Source organism: Phytophthora parasitica, assembly GCF_000247585.1.
Source record: "Phytophthora parasitica INRA-310 unplaced genomic scaffold supercont2.41, whole genome shotgun sequence".
NCBI lineage: Eukaryota > Oomycota > Peronosporomycetes > Peronosporales > Peronosporaceae > Phytophthora > Phytophthora nicotianae.
The window spans coordinates 150150-172513 of record NW_008649027.1 but is presented as its reverse complement, the minus strand read 5'-3'; the positions used below and the strand labels follow the sequence as shown (position 1 = coordinate 172513).

The window sequence follows — 22364 nt, the reverse complement described above, 5'->3', positions numbered from 1 at the left end:
GTGGCAGCGAAATGGAAAGTGGCAGGTGAGATGAACTTGTCGTCTCGAACAGCATTAACATATTTCAGTACTTATGTAAACCACGCTGAATTCAATGCCTCCTTTCATTGGCTGAAACTTCGCATTTTCGAATGACTGGCTGTTGTGGGGCGCTTCTCGGCTGACACCAACCGTAACGGCCCCATTCGTTTATTCGCCATCTACGATCACCATGCCCACCAAGAAGGTCAAGCGCACCACCACCACCACCACCACGACCAAGACCACTAAGGGGGTCAAGGTCTCGGCTGCCTCGAAGAAGGACCCCCTCTTCGTGTCTGCCCCCAAGAACTTCCGCAAGGGCGGTGACATTCAGGTATTTTGAAGCGCCGTCTCTAAATCCTATCGTTTAGCCTCTTTGTCTCTCGATGAGAGGGACAAAGGCAGCGATTTCACGCCCCTCAGTGGTGACAGAGGAAAAACGTTTGAGTGCGTTGCCAAAGTGCTGCGTGACTCGACCCCTCTTTCTCTGTCTCACTTGATAACAGTGTAGCGGGTCCCCCACGACCGCAATGACACAAACTTGTGGTGGCAATTTCATTCGTTCGCGATGATTTGCGCCTCAAGGGTAAAGAATCTCGCTCTCTGCCCTATTGTCATGCACAAGCTCACTCGTGGAGGACGTGTTTTGTCATATAACAGCTTTACTAACTCTATCACTGTCTTGCTTTTAACTTCTCTCTACAGCCCAAGCGTGACCTGTCCCGCTTCGTGCGTTGGCCACGTTACGTACGTCTTCAGCGTCAGCGCAAGGTCCTGTACCAGCGTCTGAAGGTGCCGCCGTCGATCAACCAGTTCTCCAACACTGTGGAGAAGAACGTGGCCACGGACCTGTTCAAGCTGCTGCTTAAGTACCAGCCGGAGACCAAGGCCGCCAAGACCCAGCGTCTTCGCAACATCGCTGCCGGCAAGGAGGAGGCCTCGGCCCCGCCCGCCGTCGTGAAGTTCGGTCTTAACCACGTGACCTCGCTGATCGAGAACAAGAAGGCCAAGCTCGTGGTCATTGCCCACGACGTTGACCCCATTGAGCTTGTGGTGTTCCTGCCCGCTCTGTGCCGTCAGTTCGACATCCCGTACTGCATTGTCAAGGGCAAGGCTCGTCTGGGCCAGCTTGTGCACCAGAAGAACGCCGCTGTTGTTGCTCTGACGCACGTGAACAAGGAAGACAAGGCCAAGTTCGACTCGCTGACCCAGGTGTTCCGCACCAAGTTCAACGAGGACGTCCAGGCTCGTCGTAAGTGGGGCGGTGGCATCATGGGCCTGAAGACCCAGAAGAAGCTGGAGCTGCGCGAGAAGGCGATCGCCGCTGAAGCTGCCAAGAAGGCCCAGTACTAAGTTATGTACCGGGTTTGAAGCGCAATGTGGCGTGGCATGCCACCTCTTGTCTTCTTTATTCGTAGGTGCTCTCGACAGGAAGCGTAGTCCTTCCTGGAAAGTGTAATGGCTGAATAACATTCAAACATCTAAAGTCACATTGCGTACGTGCACAATTATTATATCTGCCGGCATGCAGTGCAGGATACACATGGATTAAGCGCAGTAAAAGCAAAGGCATCATGTATCCGTAGCATGGATACACGATGGGTGTCAAGGCTTCACCGCTTTTACGACTTCTTCGCTGTTTTCACTAGGCGTTTGTATGCTGTCAAATTGCAATGATATCAGTTAAGCGTTTGAAACTGCTTAGAAAAAGTGTGCTCCATTTTCGTCCGACCTTCTGCAAAGCAGAGCTCACGCGCTCTTCTTGGGTTCATAATGGGTGAGTTTTGGTACATTTCTCTTTGTCGATCTTCTCTCCACTCACCCATAAAGCTTTCAATGCGTTCATCTCCCTTCTAACTGCTCTACGCCAACAGAACTCGCGGCGGATCTCAAAGTGGAGGAGACATCGCCTGATGATAACAAGCCCCAGAACTCCTCCAGCAGCTCGACAATGACGTCCGATTCCTCTCCTAACCACGGCGGTGTCAGTCCAACAGCCAAGAGTGAAGAAGGCTCCGTGGCGTGGCCTCGCTCTTCTCAGACTGAGGGAACGTACTCGACAGACCTTTTCCAATCTTTCCCAAAAGTCTGTCAAAAGGCAAAAAGCGGCGTGCAACTTTGCCAGGCCGTCTCAGCTTTTGTCATTGAGCGTGCGGGACTGGAGAGCAATTACGCGCAGTCACTGCTTAAGCTGGCACAGTAAGTAGGGCTATTGCTGAACTGTTCAGGATCTATTCACTTTGACATCATTCTGTTGGTGCGCTTGTGCAGGAGTGCAAAGGCTGAAGACTGGTCGAAGCAATTTACAGAATGCTGGGCCACATTTCAAGAAGCCACAGAGCATCTGGCTCAAGAGCGGTGGGCATTTGCCCAAACCATGCAGACCTCTATTGTTCCTGGTGCCAAGGCCTTCGCGGCGCAGCAGGAAACTCAGGTGCATCGACTCGTTTCAGGTTTGTCACGTTATTAGTTTTCATTATAATTATTATGGCGTCATAAGGATTTTAACGCAGTTGGTTTCTTGTAACTGTTTGCAGAGGGGACCAAGGTGCGTTGGGCTCAACAGCAGATGATTTCTTCGATGGAGAAAGCAAAAGAAAAGTACGATCGCAAATGCCAAGAAGCGATCGAGATCACGACAGCAATGCGAAAGAGTGACAACAGCACGTTAGCAGACGTTAATTCCTCGTCCTCTGACTCGTCAGATGAAGTTTCAGCGTCAAAGGAGCTGACCGACAAACTGGCAGCAGGTGCTGGGCAATTGCTGACAAAGATGTGGGATACCACGTCTTCTTTTGGACGCAACCCGTTGGAGCGACAGAGATCAAAGTTGTATAGCAGTCTTGAAGACGTTATCGCCGCGGAAAAGCACTACGTTCATACGGTGGATTACACAAACGCGCAGCGACTCATTTTCGAGCGGGAAATCAAGGAGAATTTGCACGCTTTTCAGCTTACAGAAGAGCAGCGTCTCGAATATCTTCGAGATGTACTGATGCGCATGCAAAAGGCATTTATTAGCATGTTTTCGCGGTCTCAGCAATTCGTCGAGCGGATGAAAGCAAGCGCCAACAAAGTTGATGAACTGGGTAAGCAGACTTATCACCACTGTAATGGTTGGTACTTTACTGATGCATTATGAATGATTCCTAGCTGATATTGAAAAGGGGTTCCAAAGTCTTGGAGGCCAAGACGAGATAGATGTCGACCGAGCAGACTTGTCGACTAATCCTTCCTACCTACGCATGACGCATATCCAGGAGATGTCGGACACCGGACACCGGATGGTTGGAATCATCAACTCAGTGGTGACAGAATTTATTGCGAGCGAGACCCGCTTTTCACATTCTCTGCGTAAGCTACTGCGACTGCACGAAAACGGTGGACACGCCCCACCTACAGATCTATTCGGCACATCATCCAATACAATGAACTTCCTGTCTGATGAAGGTGCATCGATGGCGAATGGTTGGATGGCAGTGAAGGATCAAGTAAAGCTTCTCCTGGAAGTTCACCAGGTATGCTACCAAGATCTTTATAGTCTCCTGCGTTGTTCTCATGGTTGTTGTTGCAATGCAGGAATTCCGATCGCTACTTGCCGAGCCCGTGTCTCTCAGCCTTGCCACCATGAAGAGTGAGTACGAGAGCGTTCGTGTTACTACACAAGAGAGCTTCTCGAAGCTGCATTCGTCATTGTGCAATGAAGCGGGTGCTCATAAAAAGCTTCATCAAAAGCTTGATACGAAAGCCAGGGACTTTGCGATGACCTTTTCGTATCTGCCAGGAGCAACCCCTGTCGCCACAAATTCTTACGGCATCGATGTCACTCAGGCTTTGATGGTGCTTAGTGCCAATGCTCGTTTGTTTAATGAAAAGGAGCGACGATCGGAAGCCAAGCTCCGTCAGCTTGCGGAGGAAATTCGTCAGCTACAAGCGCAAGCCACAGAGAGCACCAAGGTTTTAAAGCAGACGTACCAGAATTATGTTCAGGTTCGTGTTGAGCTGGCTTTGTGAGGCTTTCTGTATGATTATTTCTAACTAACTGTGATCACCAACCTGTGTAGGAAATCGAGGTGTTTATTTCAACATGCATGAAAAACGAGAAATACCGGCTTCAAGTCGGCAAAAACTCGTTACAATCGCTTGCAAAAGCCGTCGAGCACATGCTGCAGGGAGGAGCGTCAGTCGGAAACAAGGCCTTGATAGAATTCGAGAAGATCGATCCAAGCACGGATATGGCCGAGTTTATTCGAATCAACCGGCAGCCGTACGAACGGACCAAGCGCATCGTTCCTGCTTATCACGGCAATGACAACTTGAAAGAAGCAATGCGAGAATATCTTTCGTCGCTGAGAGCTCCTTCATCGATAACCTCAGAAAACTCGGATAATAATCCGCGAAGCCGCACAAGCAGCTTCAGTCCGTTTGGCGAGATCAATGCTTCATCCGAGAAAAAATCCCCGCGCACGAGAGTTAGACTGGAAGGAGACGATCATACAGCTACTGCAAACGAAAATGGTGCAGATGGTAGCCTCTCTGACGAGGATGAAAGCGAAGATTCTGGAACTGAACAAGAGGAAGAATTCACCGAATCACAGCCACTTGGTGTTTCCGATTTCCAAAAGAAGTTTAAGGTAAAAGCGGTGCAAGCTATACCCAGGTTGTTACCGATCTATTAACTGTGATGTGTTGTTCGATGTAGCTCGATTCACCGGAGCAAGTCGTTGAAAGCTTTTCGTGTGCACTCTACCTCTCCAACTTCCCGTACCATGGTCGACTTTATCTTACAAGGGACCGAATGTGCTTCTCTGGATGGATGGACACAATATTCGTACGTTACTACAACTATGAAGTGGAGAATTGGTGGATATGTGATCTAACGGCGTTCGTTGCAGGTTGCTTCATTCTCTGACATTTCAGCAATGGAGAAGAAAAACACAGCGCTGATAGTTCCCAATGCTATTGAGGTTCGTGTAAAGCTTGTATTCACTGCTTGTTTGATGTTATGCACTTACTCATGTCATTTCGAATTACAGCTCACAGTCAAAGGAGAGAAAATATTTTTCGCTTCATTTGTATTTCGGTAAGCTCTCGTTCTTGTACTTATATTTTCCGCAGCACGGTAACTTCCAGCTAATTTGTAAAACAGTGATGAATGTTATCAGAGCATCCAGCAACTACGATCCATCAAGAAGGAGACAGAAGAGTTAATGTCAGATCCAGCAAACCACTCTGACCCAGAGACGACTGACAGCGAGTCTAGACGACGAAGGAGTTCTAAGGACTTAGCTGCTGTTGCTCCTAGTTCCGAATCGAGCTCCACTGATGCGACTCCAGTAGACGACAACCGTCCCCCGTCGTCCTTTTCTTCGAAAACTATGGCATCAACACCACCAACTAATATTCCAGACAAGGATACTCTGCTGAGTGAGTACGATATATTGATGGACGAAGAGGTGGAATTCAGGTAAGAAACTCTGCAGAAACGTAGTAACTGATGGGCTAGAATGTGCACTAACGATCCTCTGTGTTTCTTTGCTATGCCTCCAGTGTTGAGACTGCTTACTCAACGTTATGGATCGAGTCGGATACTTTCTCGCGTAACCTACTTGAGGCGGCCGGCGCAACGAACATATCTCTCCCTGCTTGGGAGAAGAAAAGTACCTCGTACACAGCGGTGGCCACTCCAGATACGTTTGATGGCTCTCGTGTGGTTTCATACACCCACAACAAGAAGTATATGGTAGGGCCCAGCGTCATTCCGACCACCCAAACCCAGCGCTATGCGTACACACCTGGTAGTCGCCTTGTTGTGAGCACGACAACATGCGTTTCCGATGTTCCGTACTGCGATTACTTCCGAGTTGAACATCGATGGGTCTTCAGTGCTACGAAAAATAGAGGCATGTGCTTGGCTCAAGTGGGGCTACGCGTACAATGGTCGAAAAACACATGGCTGAAGAAACAGGTATTGGCGTGTGATGCATTGTCAGACATTTATTCCACTGACTTTGCTGTCGTTACCATTTACTATTTAGATTGAAAGCACGACAGTCACTGAGGCTAAGGATGCTGTAAAAGCATGGTTAAACGCTGCTCTCGATGCAACAAAGGAGCAGACATCAACTGGAAGCAGTTCTAAGTCTCCAGCTCCTGCTAACAAACCTTCGGAACAGCCATCTGAGTCTGTGAGCACACGCGATGCTCCACCCAAAGAACCAACTAAAGAGGTTGATAGCTCAACGAGTTCATCATCAACTGCGCCGAATAAGGCTGCTTCTACTTCGAGCAACGGACTGCCGGCACAACTTCACCCTACAATTCAAGCGGCAATCATCATCTGTGCGCTGATGTTTGTCTACACCATGTATCGAGTGTGTGCTGCGATGAACCAAATGCAAGCGTTAACAAGGGAGTCGCTGGTCCAACAGCGTCAGCAACATGAGCTGCTAAAGGAGCTTTTAGAGAAGCTTGGAAGTACGAGAGAGCGATAACCGACAACTTGAAACATCTCCTTCAATGGACACTGAAGTACTTGTGGCCTGGTGTTTATTGACTATACCCTTCTTCATCTTCTTCCTACGTAACCACAAGTAACAGTGTCAAGTGCAAGCGAGTGAGATATGACCAATGTTGCATCATACCTCGTCACTGTACGAAGGGAGAGTTGCAAAACTTAGCATCGGAACGTCTTGAGGTCGGAAGTGTGGTTGACTCGTATCTTCGGCGGTGATAAGCTGGACATCATCCAGATCGTCTGAAAGCGAGAGGATCAAAGCATGTTTGCGTTAGTTCTTCCACAATCAACGACAATTGAGTGAATTTTTTTTACCTTCTTGTTGCTGATCATCCTCCGGCCAGCACTCAGTGCTCCACGTGTCACGGACACTGCTTTGATTGCTATGACTACTGGAATTCCGTGCCTTTGCTTGTCTTAGAGCAGCTTGCAAACTTTCAATTTCGTGCTGCATGCTGCTCACTCGCTTTTTCATCACTGTATTTTCCTGTTTAATGAGCGCAAACTCTGATCACAAGACAGTTACTTCGTGAAGCAATCAAGAATTATACTTTAAGTAGCATTCACGTACCAAAAATGTCCTGCCCACATGTACACCAGGCTTTCGCTCCTTTGCTGTTGCTTGATTTGATGGGACTCTTTCTGCTCGTCATGTCAACGTAAGTGCTAAACTCGTCTCGAATGCGTGATAAAAGACGACCGTAATGCTGCATCACAAAGCCACGATCAATTCAATGCTGCCGACTCAAATATAAACAAATAAACTATACCTCGTCTTGCAGAACGATGCTGTCGAGTACGTTTTGGCACGCTCGCGTCCGTGACAGGGTTTTCTCCGGTAACTACATGAGAACATAAGCTTAAAACTCGAAAGCACCACCTTTCAGCTAACGTACGTTAGAGCGTCCTATTTCATTTAATCGTTCCACAAGTTCCACTTCGAGTTGCACAGAGGAAGATCTGTATCCACCCACGAGAACTGGTGGCGCTGGATGTGGTACGTTGGAAATGGTTGTTGTTTGGGCAGGGTTGGACATCAGAATGGAGGCACTGGCTGATCGATTAGGACCGATACCCACTCCAGAGACGCATTCTTCCTGGTTTTGCAACTTGTTCGCTGGTGCCAATACTCCTGAATTTTTTCGGGCAAGACTCACGATGCCGTGGCATGCCGACGATGTATCTATGTTGGAAGTGTAATATCCCTTGGCTTCTTTTGTATGAGTCTTGGAGAATGAGGCGGACGCCATCTTTCGAAGCGCATCAATCTGAGCCTGCAACTTGTGGTTTTGGTGCTGATATCCGTTGTTGGATCCCTGCTCCACGGCGTGAAAAAGCTTCTTCCGGACTGCTGATGCTGACGAGGATCTCCTGCTTGTCAAATGAGAATTAAGAATTATCAAACAGTTAAATAGACCTAAGGTTTGGCCTACCTCAGCATCTGGCGAGTATTTGGCGGTGCTAGTAGCGCGGATTCGTGTGTATTCGATGCTACAGGCTTAGCTTTAGTAGCCGTCTTGGTGACACCAAAGGATCGTTTTGCGGTATCTTCCGTTCTTGTCTTGTAGTTCATGATCGACGATTTACTGCGAAGGTACCCTGGATGGGTCCCAAACTTCGATGCTAGCTCACGGTCAATTTCAACTCGGAGGTCCGAGAACGAGTTCTTGTCGGCATGCTGAGGCGAAACAAGGTTGCAGTACATGTAAGCACACCACACACTTATGGTTTGGGATGATAGTATCTTACTTTGCCGAATATGCCATTGTGAGAATTACCATTTTCTTGATCAGTATTATTCCCGGAAAACAACGGACGATAATGCTACAAATGCAAGCACACGTGAATTAGTTATAATCGCAAATGTCCCGTCGACCCCCTACGTACCGATACGGCAGGGCCAGCATTGTACGCGCTGCTACGCTTGCGCTGCATGATACTCGAGCTTTCTCTTTCGTCCGCAATTACTCGTCTTAAGGCAAAATACGTTTTCGCCTAACAATAACTCTATTGAAAATGGATTGTATGCAAGTTGCCAAATTTGGCAAAAACAAGTCTAGAACTCCAGCATTCCCGCTCGTGAATTACTCATCATCGCTGTCCTCCTCCTCCTCGTCATCGAAGTGTCCCTTACGGCGATTCCGGTTCACATGCATCATAGCAAAACGGTCCTCAACCATCGTCAATCCATTCGACGATGAGGCAGTAGGCGTTTGAGCCTCTTCCCCGCCCGCATCGTCACCTTCCTCGTCGCTCTGCTCTTCATCTTTGTTCACGGTGTCTCCCTGAGTCCACGCCGGCCCAGTGGGCGAGTCGTCAAAAGCTGCAGGCCTAACGAAAAAAAAAACCCAACGATCAGTGACACTACTTCTGACCTCTAAGAAATAACTACTTTGTTTCTCCTTATTGCAGCGTACCAGAGTTCCTTGCGCTTAAGGTTTTTGATCTGCTCTTTGTACAAAATGTGCTCCACAATGGACGTCACGGCACCTTTCTTGCCCGTGGCAGTCGTGGCTTCTCCACCGTCGCCCTCGCCGACAATCAAAAAGTCTCCTCGCTTTACCCAAATGAGCTTGCGGAACTTGGTGGGCAACATCGTCACAGATTTTACGCCATTGGCATCCACCACCTACGATAAAAAAAAACAGCGCAAGGTCAGTATCATCAACTCTATTATCTCCTTCATTCGTTGAAGCTGCACCTCGAACAGGTTGCTGCCACGCAGAGCAGTGACGCGCACGATGAGCTCGTTCTCCTTGGGTTCTGGGTCGCCATATAGCACGCGCTTGGTCACGCCCTTGCGGTACGCGCTTTTCCGTCCACTGCCCGACATGTCAATAACAACCTTTTTCAAATTTGCAACTCAAGTCAAAATCACAATTGAGTTGGACTATAAAAAAAGGAATGGACCAGACGATCTGTAGCCAAGTGCACAAAACTGTGTGACGTGCACAAAACTGTCAGCACTTCCGAATCAACGATGGCTGGACGAGGACGCGGACGTGCCAACACGCTACCGGCATGGATGACTAAGCAAGGTCTTAACGAGCCACCTGCTGGACCTTTGCCAGACTCACGTCCACCACCTCCTGCTGAAGGACCTCCGCCACGCAATGGCCAGTTCGATGACGCGCCCGAGCCGAACCGCGGCCCAATGACACGCAACGACATTGGTGTGCCGTCCGGTGGCAAGCGGCGCTCACGCTCTCGGGATCGCGGAAACGGCCCCAACGGCAACATGAGAGGACTGCCACCTAGGCAGGACCGACCCCGCTCGCACTCTAGGGATCGAGGCAATGGTCCCAATGGCGACGTGAGAGGACCACCACCCAGACAGGACCGACCCCGGTCGCGTTCTCGGGACCGAGGAAACGGGCGAGACCGGGGCTATGGCTACGATGCGGACCGACGTCGGGAAGATCCGTATCGATGCGGACCGCCCCGTGGACGCTCCCGCTCGCGTTCACGTGAACGTCAGGACTATCGAGGAGACTATCGACGTGGTGGTGACCGCTACGAAAACCGAGGATACGGTTACCGCGGACCGAGAAATGACGGACGGCCGATGCGCAGGGAGGAGGAAGCCATGGAGCGCGGCTACCGACGCCCTGCACCTAACGGACACGACGACCGCACGTCCCGCAGATATGCGTCGGACTACCAGCCGTAGACGCGAAGTATCACCCATTTTTTTTTTTTTTTGCCAAAGTGGAAGATGCTAGGTGTTACGCAAATGCAGGTCGAGTCGACATCATATGCAACTTGAGATGAATGACGGGATGGTGGGGTATTATAATAGCAGGTGAGTGATGCAGATAGTCATTGCACAGAGCTAGAGCTTTGGTGCTCGACGTCACGAGTAAAAATAAAAGCACTCGATTCTATAATTGGAGCATGGTCGAGTTGCGTCGCATTGTTGCACTTCGCTTTTCATTGTGTTGAGGTATTGAACGGTATTGAACATGGCAAGCGCTTCGAGTCCCGCGGCATCATTGCCTGGTTTAACACCGACCATCATGTCGCCGACTGACACAGCTAGCGAAACTGTGACGGGTCAGGAGGATGCTGCTGTCAAGAAAACTGACGTCGTGTCAACTACGAAGACACGTGAGCCAAAGCTGCTTTTCGCTGTTGCGAAGAATGTTGTGACTGCGTCAAATGCTGCGCGGTTGAAGAAACAATCTCCTGTTAATGTCAAAAGCCCCATGTCTGCAACGGGAGAAACCAATGGGAGCATGCGAACTGTGTTCGGAATCATTAAACGAGCTCAGACGAGTGATTCACAGCCATCGGAAGAGAATCAACAGCAATCGAGAAATCGAGAGTCAAAATCTGAACAGGAATCCGCGTCAATCGAGACTGAAGATCGAACCAGATCGGAGTCCGGAGACAAACCAGGACGGAGCTTCGTGGATAATGTGAGAGAAATCCTGGAGAAACTGGTAACACAGTTGGATAGCGTCGATCCCCGCAAATTGCTAGCAGTGCGGCTTGGCGGCGAGCTGCGAGGGTTACTAGGCAAGGCACAGGATGAATTCGCAGCATACGAGATGGAATTCGTGGAGCATGCAGCTAACGAAGGCGTTTCAGTAGCCTTGCAGAACTTTTCAGCTTCACTGACTCAAGTTTCTGCTATTGCGGAGCGATTGCGCACCGCGAAGTTCATGCTGAATCGAACATTTAAGCGCGAGGTGACATTTGCCTTTCAGGAGATCAACTCGTACTACACGTCGCTCTTCATGGAGCTATCCATGGCAGTAGCTCGACGATCAGGAATTGATTTACCACTCCAACCACCCACAACTCCAGAACCAGAGGAAGCAGCCGCTCCATCAGGGGACGAGGTTTGCTTGGAAGCTCATCAATATTTCTTTGGACACGGAGTCGCCAAAGATCTGCGTAAAGCTTTCGAACTCTACACGGTAAGTCTTAATCACGCATTTTCTCGACGACACACCACGCAGTCTAACATCATGATGCTTATACAGCAAGCTGCTAATCTCGGTTGTGCAGTGGCAATGACGTGCTTGGGTCAAATGTATTTTGCTGGGAACGGAACGGAGAAAGACTTGCTAGTCGCTGAAAAATGGTTTGAACTTGCATCGTCAGCGGGTGATACTGAAGCATGTCATCAATTGGGTCTCTTGATGGTAACAGTCCATGCGTTCTTTCACTCAATTCAACTTGGTCGTATTCTGACGCGCTATCCTCAACGTCAGTGCGAGAAAGCAGCGCATTTGAAAGACCTAAAGCAATCGGACAAGTTCTTCTCCCTCGCTCGGGTTCGTTTTAGCCAGGCAGCGGGGCAAGGTCATCGCGATGCCCAATACGAGCTAGGTAAAGTCCGTCGCAATATAAATACTTGGTAGTCATACTCAACTATACTCTCGATGCATAGGTGTTTTCCACGAGACCGGAAAAGGTGGATGTGAGCCAAACGAAAGCGGAGCGGTCACGTGGTACATGAAAGCTGCCGACCAGGATCATACAGGGGCCGAGTCCAGCCTCGGGCGTCTTTTTCTTGTTGGCACGCAGCTTCAGCAGGATATTGTTAAAGCCGTTCATTTCCTGCACCGTGCAGCTGCCAAGGTATGTTCCAGACACTTGTGTAGCTGGTACATCATCTGAACTCTTGCTCTTCGCAATTAGAGCGATTCCAGTGCCCAAACACGGTTAGGCTTGCTGTACACGACAGGAAATGGAGTAAAGCAAGATGTGGAGCGCGGAATGGCATTTCTGCAGAGCGTATGTCGTCCTCAATTGTTGGAATGTTCACCATATTGTGCTCTTGCTAACTTGACGACTTCTTGTTTCAGGCTGCAGACGCTGGTAGTAGCGTGGCCATGACGCGACTTGCAAGTTTATTTCTAGCCCAAGTGCCACAAGAAAACGGAGCAATGACATCATCAAATACGCCGTCTTTATCTGCGCAATTTCGAGACCGCGAGGAGTCTCACGACGAAGCGCTCCGTTTACTCTTGAGCGCTGGCCATGGGGGACATACTGATGCGTACTACGCACTTGGAAAAATGCTCGAGGCATCATCGCTACTTCGAGATCAATCTGCTGCCCTTCGCTTCTACTCAAAAGCTGCCACAGCAGCAACAGTAAGCTTGAACTCGGAATAATGCTGCACCAAACTTTCCAAACACTTCACTAATTGTGACTTTGTAGCCCCACACGAAAGCCGCAAAGCGTGTAGCCACGATGTACTACTCGGCTATAGGCTGCAAAGCTGATAAATGGAAGGCACATCGATTCTACACGATCGCTGCAAACGCCGGCGATGCAGAAGCCTTGAACGCCCTGGGTACGGTTCCAGTTCTAGCACACATTCCACTATTGACGCGCAATTCTGACGTGTTACGAGCAGGTCTCATGTACGAAGAAGGTGACGGCTGTGACTTGAATTTTCGGAAAGCTGCCGAGTGCTATCGTACCGCTGCAGATCTGAATAGCCCGCACGCCCACTTCAACCTGGGATGCCTTCTATCATATGGAAAAGGCGTCGCACGCAATGTAGATGCAGCACAAGCCCATTTTCAAAAGGTGCGTTGACTTGACTGCGTGTACCGGAAGATGACTACGGCAAACTTACTCCAGCTCGGACGTATATCTTGGATCGTAAAATTTGCAGGCCGTGGAGCTTGGCTACTCGCTGGCACAGCAGTTTGTAATTGACGAAACCCAGTGAAGGCTGGCTTGGATCATCCTTATTTATGCCCTCGTAGTGTGTGCATGTTGCTGCTAAAATGACACGGAAAGGAAAAGAAGCCACACGCATTTATTATCGAAGTAATATGCAAGGGGTCCCAGTGAAAAGCACGTACATGCAGTACGTACGCACGTCTCTGTAAATGCCGAAGATCTTGCCAGGTTGGCCATGATAACAAGGCTTTCCCTTGTTCTTTATCAGTTGAATCGCTTCACGCGCAACAAGTGGCGCAAACCTTACTGAATACCTTCAACATACACGACTAAGCAAGCTGCCGACGCGCATATTTGCCCTCGTCCATGAATTCAACGGCCACCGTTCTGTTTGAGAAGCCACGGCCATGAAGCTCCGTGGCCGCAGCCTGGGCTGACTGCACATCGCCAAACTCAACGTAGACCTTACCGACAGCACTGGGGATCCCATCACGCGGGCGCGGCAGCAATAACGACGGAACAGCTCCGAAGCGCTCGCACTCACCCTTGATGTCGTCTAGAATGTCAGCATACTCTTCTTCATCCTCAAGTTCCTCCGGTGTCACCATGTTGAGCAGCACGATCACACGAGAGGGCGTACCGAGCGGTACACTGGGGATACCTGCCATGCTCATCGCCTGCATCGCAGCAAGCGACGGGTCTAGTCCCATTTCCAGGCCCGTGTTCACTGTACCTGCAGCGCTGGCAACAGCCTTCGCGTTCTCTTGCGACATCGCTCGGCGCACTGTCAGCGTCTTGTCACCAAGTCGCATGTCGTTTAGTCCAAGGCACGCAGCATCTGTCACGTTGATGTCCATGTACTCGCAGAATCCGTAGCCCTTCGACAGATTGGAGCTCAGCTCCTTCACAAGGTGGAACGATCGCAGCGGACCGAACGCTTGTAGCAGCTCCTTCACCTGTTCCTCATTGAGATGATACGGCAGGCCGCCAATGAAAATCTTACCCGGACCATCGCTCACAGTGGTGGACACAATGCCCAAAGCAGCCAGATTAAGCTGCGGGATCGGTCCCAGGTCCTTCGGAACAGTAGCCGGGTTATAGTCGTTAGGACGGCGGATCTTCAGTGGCTGTCCATTGTACGACACACCGTCCAGGTTCATACAAGCCGTCGTAAGCTCAATGGAACGCAGTTCCACAAAGGCGAAGTGACGCTCGCGGTTGATGTACACCGACACCACGGAGCCTCCTTCCTGCTTCTCGCCCAACGCACGGTCAATGACGTCGTTAAAGAACGCGGTGATCTCTGCCTCTGAGATCTCACCGATGCCACCGACATACAGTCGACGAGCATGACGCGTCTGCTGCGACATACCGGAGGAGAAACCGTAGCCCGGGCCGGCGTGCGAATGCGAGTACATCGGCGCTGCCGGAACATTCTAAATGAGAGGAAAACAACACGAAAAAATAACCAGTTAGAGGACATGCGAGAGAATCGCGCTCGAAATCCAGCGCCACTCCTGGACAGTGCAGAGCTGCCGACGGACAGACAACGGACAACGCACACACAACGACATCGTGTCAGCCGTTGTATCTTTCCGTGCTGTTGGTAGCCGTGCTCCGTGTCGGCAAAAAAAAAGTTGGACAAACGTTGACTCACCCCAGTAGGCGTCGGGTTTGGCGGTGCTCCGAAAGACGCTGGGCCGACTGAGCCCGAGAGTGCAGCCATATTCTGCTGCAAAATGGCTTGGGCTGCATAGGCGGCGGCGTTCTCCTCAGTGACTCCGGGCGGGCGCACGTCAAAGTTGGATTTCTTGCGGCGACGGACTATGCGCGTCGACGAGCGCGAGCGGCTGCGTCTGGACGAACGGCGCTCCGAATGGTCACGGGAGCGACGGCGTTCGCGCTCCCGACTGCGGCTGCGACGGTCACGGGACGAACGATGGCGCGAGGAGCGTCTCTCCCTGCTACGGCTGCGGTCTCGGCGGTGCGACGAGCCCGAACGACTACGATGACTACGGCGGGAACTGCGGTGGCGATCGTCCGCGGGATCTGCGGGATTGGAGCTGCCATTTGAGATCTCCTATAGGGTATAAGTTACGTAAGTATAGTTGTAATTGAAGGTTAGTACGTGGTAATGCCTTATACCGGTGCGTCGGCGAACTGAGACGACGCTGGAGGGGGCATTCGCTGCGGCTGCGGCTGCTGGTGAGGAGGAGGGTATGCACTACGCGGCGGGGCCAGAGGCTGTGCAGGTCCTGCCTCCTGCTGCTTCTTCATCCACGCTGGCAGCGTGAGCTCTCGTCCACGGCCGGCCATGATGCTCGTCTGAAGCTTGATCTATCTATCTGCTCCTTCGTCCACCACTGGCCGCCGCCCCGTGGCAGTCACTATCAAAACCTGTGATAATGCATATTTGGCTATTTAAAAGAAACAGCACTTTTATTGTGAAGAACAATATATAATAGCTAACACACGTAGAACTGAAGAAATGTAAGGAAACGAAAACAAATATTCGACTTCAGTTATTCGATTAAACAGATCTCCATGGCCGCCTTGATTTAACTAAAGAGGTTCAGCAGAAGTTGAAGCTCACGTGCCGCAGTCGCGCATGACCTGCTGCGCGATAGACAGCGTGTTGGCGTCGCTGCCCGAGGGAATCTCGCTGTTCCACGTGCACGACGGGAGCTGCTTCAGCTGCTGCACGGCGCGCTTACAGGCATTTTGGTCGCATAATTCGCGCGCTTGGTCGGCTGGAAGCCACTTGACAGTCGTGAACAGAAGCGGCGCGATGCATTCTCTCAATGCATCAGCCAGGCCACCCTCGTTGGTGTTGAGAGTGAAGCGTAGCTGGGTGAAGCCATCGCAGTTCGCTGTGCCGCCTACAGCAGTAGTCATAGCCTGCAGCATAAATAGCACTTGAATTCGCATCTTTCTGGGTGTGGACGCGTCCCAGTCCGCGATAATTCGGAAATGCCACTCACCTTAATCTCCAAAGTTGACTAGGATGCCGTTGACATCAATGCATTTCATGGGTGTGGTTAACTTTAGCGACCCTTCATGCAACTCTACAAAGATATTCCACGAGTTGCAAAGCATTTAAAGACTGAAGGACGATGAGTGCGAATCGAGCCGTCTCTAAGCCAACAGAGGAGCTCTTTCGGGTGTGCGAGACAGGTGACGTACAGGCAGTCTCACGTCTGCTGCAAGACCCGGAAGTTGACATTAATTGGCAGTGCTCGCAGTCGGTCAGGAAATGACACAAATCGGGTGTTTGGTTGACTGAAGAGGTTGACCGGAATTATTGTGTCTTCCGCAGTATGGGGCTACGCCGCTTATAGCTGCCATTTCCCACGGCCACCAAGAGATCGTACAGATTCTGCTAAACGCTGACGCTGAGCTTGGAGTGGTCAAGACTCCCGTACGCCATTCGGAGACACTTGAATCGTGTCAACTGCTGACAAGTTGCTATTTGAATGCAGGATCGTAATAGCCCACTACATGAGGCTGCTTTTGCAGGCGATCCAAATATCATGCAGTTTGTTCTGAACAAGGTGCTTGAGAAATCAGGAGACAACGCTGCCGATCTCTTGAATTTGCAAAACCAAGTAAGAACTAGCGCTTACCTTGGGGATACGCTGCTTAATTTCTATGTTCTACGTTTGAAGTTTGGAAACACTCCACTGCACAACGCAGCTCGAACGGGAAGTCCAGGTTGCGTCTCCAATTTGTTACAGGCTGGTGCAATGCCCTCCATTAAGAATGTCGTAAGTGAGCTCGTATCGTCTTGTTCGTTGATACCGTGCACTGAGAGTTACTTGACGATGCTGCAGAATGGATCCATTCCACTGCACCATGCGTGCTACAGTGAAACGCCGAACTTGGAAGTTGTTCGGCTACTTGTGGAAGCTGGATCTGATGTCAACGCTTTGGACGAGCAAGGATACTCCCCGCTAATTGTAGCTGCCAAGAAGAACCAAACAGAGGTCATCGAATACTTGCGAAAGCACGGTGCCGACACCACGCTGAAGAACTCGGTACGTGTGCGTCATTCTTCGCTGTCTTATGTTAGTCGGCCTGACATTTTAATCATATGCGTCAGTTTGGCGAAGATGCACTCCACTTCGCGGAGCTGCGCAACAATACAGGCGCGATCCAGTTATTAGAGTGAACCAAACGCTCACACATGTTGGTTCTCCACCAACCTCGTGCCGTACACCTACGCACCTCCTGAAATGAATGCCTAACGTTGCTTAGCTTCTCATTTCATCACAGTAACAGCTACCTTGATATGTTCGAACAGGGGCATCTGATGAGCTATGGTTCATTGTTTTGGGTTGAAGGCGGTGGAAGCTCCTCGAGACTACTCGTAAACCATCATCAACTAGATCCGGCCAAGAATTTATTTTACTTTGTGCAAACCTCGAGATCCTACAAAATACGTCTGGGCGAAGAAAGCGGCGCAGATATATGCCCGCGACATACGGGGCAGTCCAAGCGGGCATGGAGCCACATGCAAATGCACGTGTCATGGAAACGATGTCCACAGGACAGCTCCACTCCACAGACGCGTCCTCGTTCAGTCGATTCCTCCGGTAACCGATCAATCTTGGCCATGCAGATCGTGCAATTCGTGTCTTGTCCTCCATCGTTGATATCAACACGACGTAGCGATCGAATAACGTCCACGGCATCTGCGTCGTGGGGATACTGCATTTCAGTCATCTCTTCGGTCAAGCGCAGGATTTCGCGCAGCGCTTCGCATTCGTGCATCCATTGCGCATGTTCGCTAAGCATCTCGAAGAGTTTCGCAAAGAAGAGTTTGATGGTGTCACACTTCCGCTGCTTGTGCCCCGGGTTCATTGCGCTCCATCGCTTCACAGCCGACCATTCACGCATTTCCTCCTTCAGTTGTATGCACATGCCGCAACACTTTTTGATCCCATTCTGTTCGCCTTGTCCATTCGCTCTATAGTGTTTCTTGACGAGATGATTCATTTGCAACTCGAACTTGCGCACGTCCAAGAGTGACACGCCAAAGCCCCAATTTTGGCGAGGCATGGTTTTGTCACGCTTCATCTCGACGAAGAACCGAGCCTTCAGCTTGCTTTTGGTATGAGCCACACTCACTTCAACTTTTATATCCCGGAGACCAGCAGCACGGGGAATATCAGCGAGTTCGCGTACGCGTTTGCCGACAATGGCGCGTCGTCCGAATCCCATTGGCGTCGATGGAGCAGAGCGAGATTGGAGGTTATCGACTGACCGGTGATAGCTCTCAGCTAATGAGGCGCCGGATGAAAACATGACGGTAACGTCTCCGCTCTTCCGTACAGCCACCATCGATGGAAAACTCAAGTTCTGCACTAGGCGCAATCTGGTAAATGCCACTGGATTGCAGCTTTCCAGCTCTGCAACGATCGCTGGCTCTGCGTATCTCTTAAGGTCATTGCCATCTGGACAAATGTCGAGGGAGAGCTCGCAATGGTACTCGCACACACATGCCCCTAGCCTCGGGAAAATGCATCAACAATACCCCGCGTCGCCATTTTTAAGTTGAAGCGGTTTTGCATGTTGCACCAAGCCACTTGTTGATACCTATTTCAGGTTCTGTACACATTGTGCAACCTTGAGTTTTTAAAGTTTTCCTACTGGCTGATATTCGGCCGCCCTAGGAGGACCAGTCATTTGCGACCAATTTGCCGCCAAAGCTGCTGGCAGACTGACTTCCGCTACCGAGCTTAAACCGATTCAGTTCTATCTTTCCTGACGCAACCATGTCCTTCGCCGACCTCAGCAAGACCCAGCGCGACGAGTTCGCCGCCTCTCTGGCCGTTCTGGCGCTCTTCGACGCCGGTGTCGAGGTCACTGCCGATGCTCTGACCAAGACTTTCGAGGCCTCGGGCAACGACGTGGCTGCCTACGTGGCCCCGCTCTTCGCCGACCTGCTGGGCCGTGGCCTGGACGTCGAGAAGTTCCTTGCTGGCCCCTCAGCTGGTACGACCATCACTCTTTGATTATCACTGTTGGCAGACAATCGCAGTAAATACTGATAATCTTGTTTTTTATTGCAGGTGCCGCCCCTGCTGCTGGCGCTGCCGCTGGTGACGCCGCCCCCGCCAAGACGGAGGAGAAGGCCGTTGAAGAGGAGGAGGAAGTCGACATGGGCGGTGGCATGGACATGTTCGGCGGAGACGAGGACTACTAAGTGTCTACTGCCTCCACGCCCGTTGGGAGTCGGTCTGAGCGTTCACAAGGAGCGTGAAAGGGCTGTGTTAGGTATCTTTGATAGTGTATTGACGTCCCTGCCACTCTGTCTCCACGTGTAACGCGAATAAATCGACAAGGAACTACTCCAACAGTCTCGTCTATCGATGCAGCACACGCAGACGCGGGTCGCTGTGCAGACGCTTGTCCATCTCGGCGTATTTGTGCAATGCAGTCTCCTCATGGCTAGCCAGTCGCTGCTCCAGGATCTGAATGCGGAACATGGTCTCACTACAGAAGCGCTCAAACTCGTCATCTGTACCCTGATCGTGCTCGCGCTGGCTACGCTGGAATGCAGCTTGGCGCTTGGCTAGCAGTGTGTTCTCCTTGTCCAGACGCCCTTGGATTATATTAGCGCGCTCAAGCAGACGCTCCTTCAAGTTGCGTAGGCAAAGGTCGCGCACAGTTTGGGCGTCTTCCTTTGACAGGTTTCCTCCCGTTGAGTGAACGCTCTGCAGGAATGGACTGAGATAGTCCACCTCGCTCTTTGCCTGTAAGGATCAAAAGATGAGATCATTGCCGTGATTGCAATCCCATTCAGGAGACGTACGTTCTTGTCGAGCTCCTTGGCGTATTCTTTGTCATTGGCTTGTGCCTCGTCCTCGTTGCTGTCGAAGAAGCTCGTTTCCAACGCAATTGCCATTTCCTCTCGCTTTCGGATTTTTAGAATATCTTGAGTCTCAATATCAGAGTGGCGAACTGCACTGTAGCAATCTTTCTCCATCTGAGGCAACACAAAATAAGCAGATTTCACTAATACCACAGATCAAACGTTGTTGTTACCTGCAGAGACGCTCGGAGTTCGTTTTCAAGCACGGAAAGCTTTGGCTTTTTCGCGTTTGGATCGGCCATCACGACCTCGACCGGGACATTGGGAGCTTTGAAATACACACGTGACCCCGCTGTGATTTTACCTGTGGCATAATGGAAGTAAACTCGAATAGATCCTTCGTGAACATTATACGCTCGTTTGCGCTGATCTTCATCAGCTTCAAGCGCTGGATTTCGTGCAAATTTCTCCTTCATCTTCTTGATGGCAAGTTCACCTCCAGGGCCCCCAGGCAAAATGTAGGGATTCTTCGCGTCCACTTCGTCCTTGTCTGTAGCGAGTGTCACGGACCGGAAAATGAGGAAGTCGTCACGTCCATCGAAGTGCTCTAAAACTCGCTTTTGAATCTCCTCTTCGCGTTTCACTAGACCATCAGGCCGGGCACTCGTGTAGAATTGAAACTCGCGGCGATATCCGATCCATTCGGTGCGTGATTTCAGCGCCTCTGGGATTCTCCCTGGTGTGAAGCGCTCTTCAAATTTGCCTTCAAATGGAAAACGGATACGAGACTCGAGTCGGTCCTTCCTGTTCTTGAAGTATTCGCGAATTTCGATGGGTAAAGTGCAACCAACGTCACGGAAAAGCGTAACACGTGCGATCAAGCCCTGCTCGTGGGTATTCTCAGCGAATTCTTCCACTTTAGCGCGATGGTAGAGCGTGACATGCTGGCAATCCTTAACAAACCGTTTCTTGTATGTTGCACGGTCAATGTGAAGCTTGGTCACCCACGACGGAGGAATATCGAGGATTAAGTCGTCGTCTGCAGCATCTTCGCCATGCTGATCGTCACCTTCGGTACTCAACATCTTGAGATCGTCAGAGAGATCGACACCCCCTTTTGCACCTTGATCAGCTTCTTTCGCCGACTTCCGCTCTGCAGCAGACAGGAAAACGTACTCCCAGTCGGTTGGATTGGACAAATCGAACAGAGTAAGATGCACCGGTTGCTGCTGCATGTTGACCCAGTAGTTTTCATGGTTCCAGGCACTCTCGATGCAGGTGTAGGGCGAGTCTTTCAGCGAATAGCTTCGTCCAGTAGAAGGCTCGAGGTAAAAATGCTCCGATACTTCACGCTTACCAGCGCGAATGAGGACCCACGCGTGAGCACGCTTCCCCTCTAGAGGATCCTCGTCCTCATCATTGTCACTATTGCCCAAATCCAATACTCGACGTGACTTTTCCAGTCGTTCCTTCTCCTCCAACTCCTGCTTTTCCAAATATTTGCTCGTAAACGTCGTACGACTTACCAACTTCACGTCACTAGTAGTTCTGATATCCGCCGTTTTAGAAGAATCGATGGCCATTTCGCGTTCATGAGCTTTGTTCAATGCTTCCTCGACAGGCAGAACCGGTAACGGGGCTTTACTTTGATCCAGTAGACATAACCACTTAGGCGCAATACCATTCACGACGTATGCATCGTATCCTGCTCCTATTAAGAACGATACGAGCAGTGTGGCCAAGTCAAAGCTGTCTCCAGACCTCCACTTCAGTGTAAATGACGGTGACGGGAGACACACCGGTGGGATCGTCGGGTTTGCCAAGGGTTCGTACTCGACAATACCCGCCAAGAAGCGAGCTAATGTGTGGCAGTCATACAGATCACGATACGGTAGCAACGTCGGTCGAATCGTAGTACAGACAAACTTTGGCACCCCTTTCTCGTTGGGCGGATGTAGATACAGCGATCGTCGCGTAGGGAACATGCGTTCGAATTGTCGCTGGAAACCTGCAATGTACTCGAGACAAAGCTGCTCCTTTGGGGTGTTGCTACCATACGACGGCATCTCCGTCGCATCCACCGTGTCGTCTACAAGACGTCGCTGCTTGGTACTTACCACACCCGCCATGGTGAATTGTCTTGCTGCAATCGCTGCGTCCTCGTCAGACTGAGTCACGACGTCTTGGCGCTCGTCCAAGTTGTCGTCCGCGCCATCGCTGGCATCTTTGGCATCAGCTCCCATATCCAGCACCATAGGAGCGCTAGAGGATCGTATGCAACAATAGTTACCAGGGGTTCTTCCCAATTTGCCAGCGTCCCTTCTAAGCAAAACGGAGGCGGCTAGTCGTCATTTTGGTCCAAGA

General features: G+C 50.7%; 11 protein-coding genes across 17 annotated transcripts; 7 read left to right on the top strand and 4 right to left on the bottom strand.

The window, feature by feature from the left end:
* Positions 1–129: 129 nt before the first annotated feature.
* On the top strand, positions 130–1513 carry PPTG_14734. Of its 2 annotated transcripts, none has more exons than XM_008911241.1 (2): positions 130–355; positions 727–1513. In XM_008911241.1, the coding sequence occupies exons 1-2, from the start codon at positions 212–214 to the stop codon at positions 1372–1374; spliced, it is 792 nt and encodes a 263-aa protein (XP_008909489.1). In that variant the 5' UTR covers positions 130–211; the 3' UTR covers positions 1375–1513. The 2 variants fall into 2 exon arrangements, with proteins under 2 accessions (XP_008909489.1, XP_008909490.1); XM_008911242.1 differs by having other exon boundaries at positions 130–607.
* A 197-nt stretch (positions 1514–1710) lies between these two features.
* PPTG_14733 (hypothetical protein) lies at positions 1711–6844 on the top strand. 3 transcript variants are annotated; one of them, XM_008911240.1, is made up of 14 exons: positions 1711–1798; positions 1896–2220; positions 2293–2474; positions 2559–3110; positions 3175–3375; positions 3472–3539; positions 3601–4011; positions 4086–4655; positions 4724–4852; positions 4917–4988; positions 5058–5104; positions 5171–5488; positions 5572–5989; positions 6060–6844. In XM_008911240.1, the coding sequence occupies exons 1-14, from the start codon at positions 1795–1797 to the stop codon at positions 6513–6515; spliced, it is 3753 nt and encodes a 1250-aa protein (XP_008909488.1). In that variant the 5' UTR covers positions 1711–1794; the 3' UTR covers positions 6516–6844. The 3 variants fall into 3 exon arrangements, with proteins under 3 accessions (XP_008909488.1, XP_008909486.1, XP_008909487.1); XM_008911238.1 differs by having other exon boundaries at positions 3175–3539; XM_008911239.1 differs by lacking the exon at positions 1711–1798 and having other exon boundaries at positions 1829–2220; positions 3175–3539.
* PPTG_23530 lies at positions 6516–9371 on the bottom strand (the record flags this gene model as incomplete). Of its 2 annotated transcripts, XM_008911236.1 has the most annotated exons (12): positions 6516–6600; positions 6666–6778; positions 6854–7045; positions 7110–7245; positions 7309–7380; positions 7435–7909; positions 7972–8216; positions 8288–8362; positions 8426–8510; positions 8627–8869; positions 8956–9167; positions 9240–9371. In XM_008911236.1, 12 exons carry the CDS (start codon positions 9369–9371, stop codon positions 6571–6573), a joined length of 2010 nt encoding a protein of 669 aa, XP_008909484.1. In that variant the 3' UTR covers positions 6516–6570. The 2 variants fall into 2 exon arrangements, with proteins under 2 accessions (XP_008909484.1, XP_008909485.1); XM_008911237.1 differs by lacking the exons at positions 6516–6600; positions 6666–6778; positions 6854–7045 and having other exon boundaries at positions 7051–7245; positions 7309–7909.
* A 142-nt stretch (positions 9372–9513) lies between these two features.
* PPTG_14730 (hypothetical protein) lies at positions 9514–10464 on the top strand. The gene has a single exon (XM_008911235.1). The coding sequence runs from the start codon at positions 9519–9521 to the stop codon at positions 10206–10208; it is 690 nt and encodes a 229-aa protein (XP_008909483.1). The 5' UTR covers positions 9514–9518; the 3' UTR covers positions 10209–10464.
* A 90-nt stretch (positions 10465–10554) lies between these two features.
* On the top strand, positions 10555–13347 carry PPTG_14729 (the record flags this gene model as incomplete). Of its 2 annotated transcripts, XM_008911234.1 has the most annotated exons (9): positions 10555–11460; positions 11527–11688; positions 11758–11875; positions 11937–12127; positions 12188–12283; positions 12355–12645; positions 12713–12848; positions 12912–13087; positions 13176–13232. In XM_008911234.1, 9 exons carry the CDS (start codon positions 10555–10557, stop codon positions 13230–13232), a joined length of 2133 nt encoding a protein of 710 aa, XP_008909482.1. The 2 variants fall into 2 exon arrangements, with proteins under 2 accessions (XP_008909482.1, XP_008909481.1); XM_008911233.1 differs by having other exon boundaries at positions 12713–13087; positions 13176–13347.
* Positions 13348–13515: 168 nt separating this feature from the next.
* Positions 13516–15502, bottom strand: PPTG_14728 (hypothetical protein; the record flags this gene model as incomplete). Its single annotated transcript, XM_008911232.1, has 3 exons — positions 13516–14622; positions 14844–15266; positions 15332–15502. 3 exons carry the CDS (start codon positions 15500–15502, stop codon positions 13516–13518), a joined length of 1701 nt encoding a protein of 566 aa, XP_008909480.1.
* Positions 15503–15710: 208 nt separating this feature from the next.
* On the top strand, positions 15711–16234 carry PPTG_23529 (hypothetical protein). The gene has a single exon (XM_008911231.1). It carries the CDS (start codon positions 15795–15797, stop codon positions 16104–16106), a length of 312 nt encoding a protein of 103 aa, XP_008909479.1. The 5' UTR covers positions 15711–15794; the 3' UTR covers positions 16107–16234.
* A 32-nt stretch (positions 16235–16266) lies between these two features.
* PPTG_14726 lies at positions 16267–17498 on the top strand. Of its 2 annotated transcripts, XM_008911230.1 has the most exons (6): positions 16300–16431; positions 16503–16604; positions 16666–16791; positions 16852–16950; positions 17017–17220; positions 17286–17498. In XM_008911230.1, the coding sequence occupies exons 1-6, from the start codon at positions 16300–16302 to the stop codon at positions 17352–17354; spliced, it is 732 nt and encodes a 243-aa protein (XP_008909478.1). In that variant the 3' UTR covers positions 17355–17498. The 2 variants fall into 2 exon arrangements, with proteins under 2 accessions (XP_008909477.1, XP_008909478.1); XM_008911229.1 differs by having other exon boundaries at positions 16267–16431; positions 16666–16950.
* PPTG_14725 (hypothetical protein) lies at positions 17493–18675 on the bottom strand. The gene has a single exon (XM_008911228.1). The coding sequence runs from the start codon at positions 18524–18526 to the stop codon at positions 17615–17617; it is 912 nt and encodes a 303-aa protein (XP_008909476.1). The 5' UTR covers positions 18527–18675; the 3' UTR covers positions 17493–17614.
* Positions 18676–18758: 83 nt separating this feature from the next.
* Positions 18759–20130, top strand: PPTG_14724 (hypothetical protein). Its single transcript, XM_008911227.1, has 2 exons — positions 18759–19180; positions 19258–20130. Exons 1-2 carry the CDS (start codon positions 18961–18963, stop codon positions 19389–19391), a joined length of 354 nt encoding a protein of 117 aa, XP_008909475.1. The 5' UTR covers positions 18759–18960; the 3' UTR covers positions 19392–20130.
* On the bottom strand, positions 19307–22255 carry PPTG_14723 (hypothetical protein; the record flags this gene model as incomplete). Its single annotated transcript, XM_008911226.1, has 3 exons — positions 19307–19941; positions 20001–20174; positions 20234–22255. 3 exons carry the CDS (start codon positions 22253–22255, stop codon positions 19552–19554), a joined length of 2586 nt encoding a protein of 861 aa, XP_008909474.1. The 3' UTR covers positions 19307–19551.
* Positions 22256–22364: the final 109 nt, after the last annotated feature.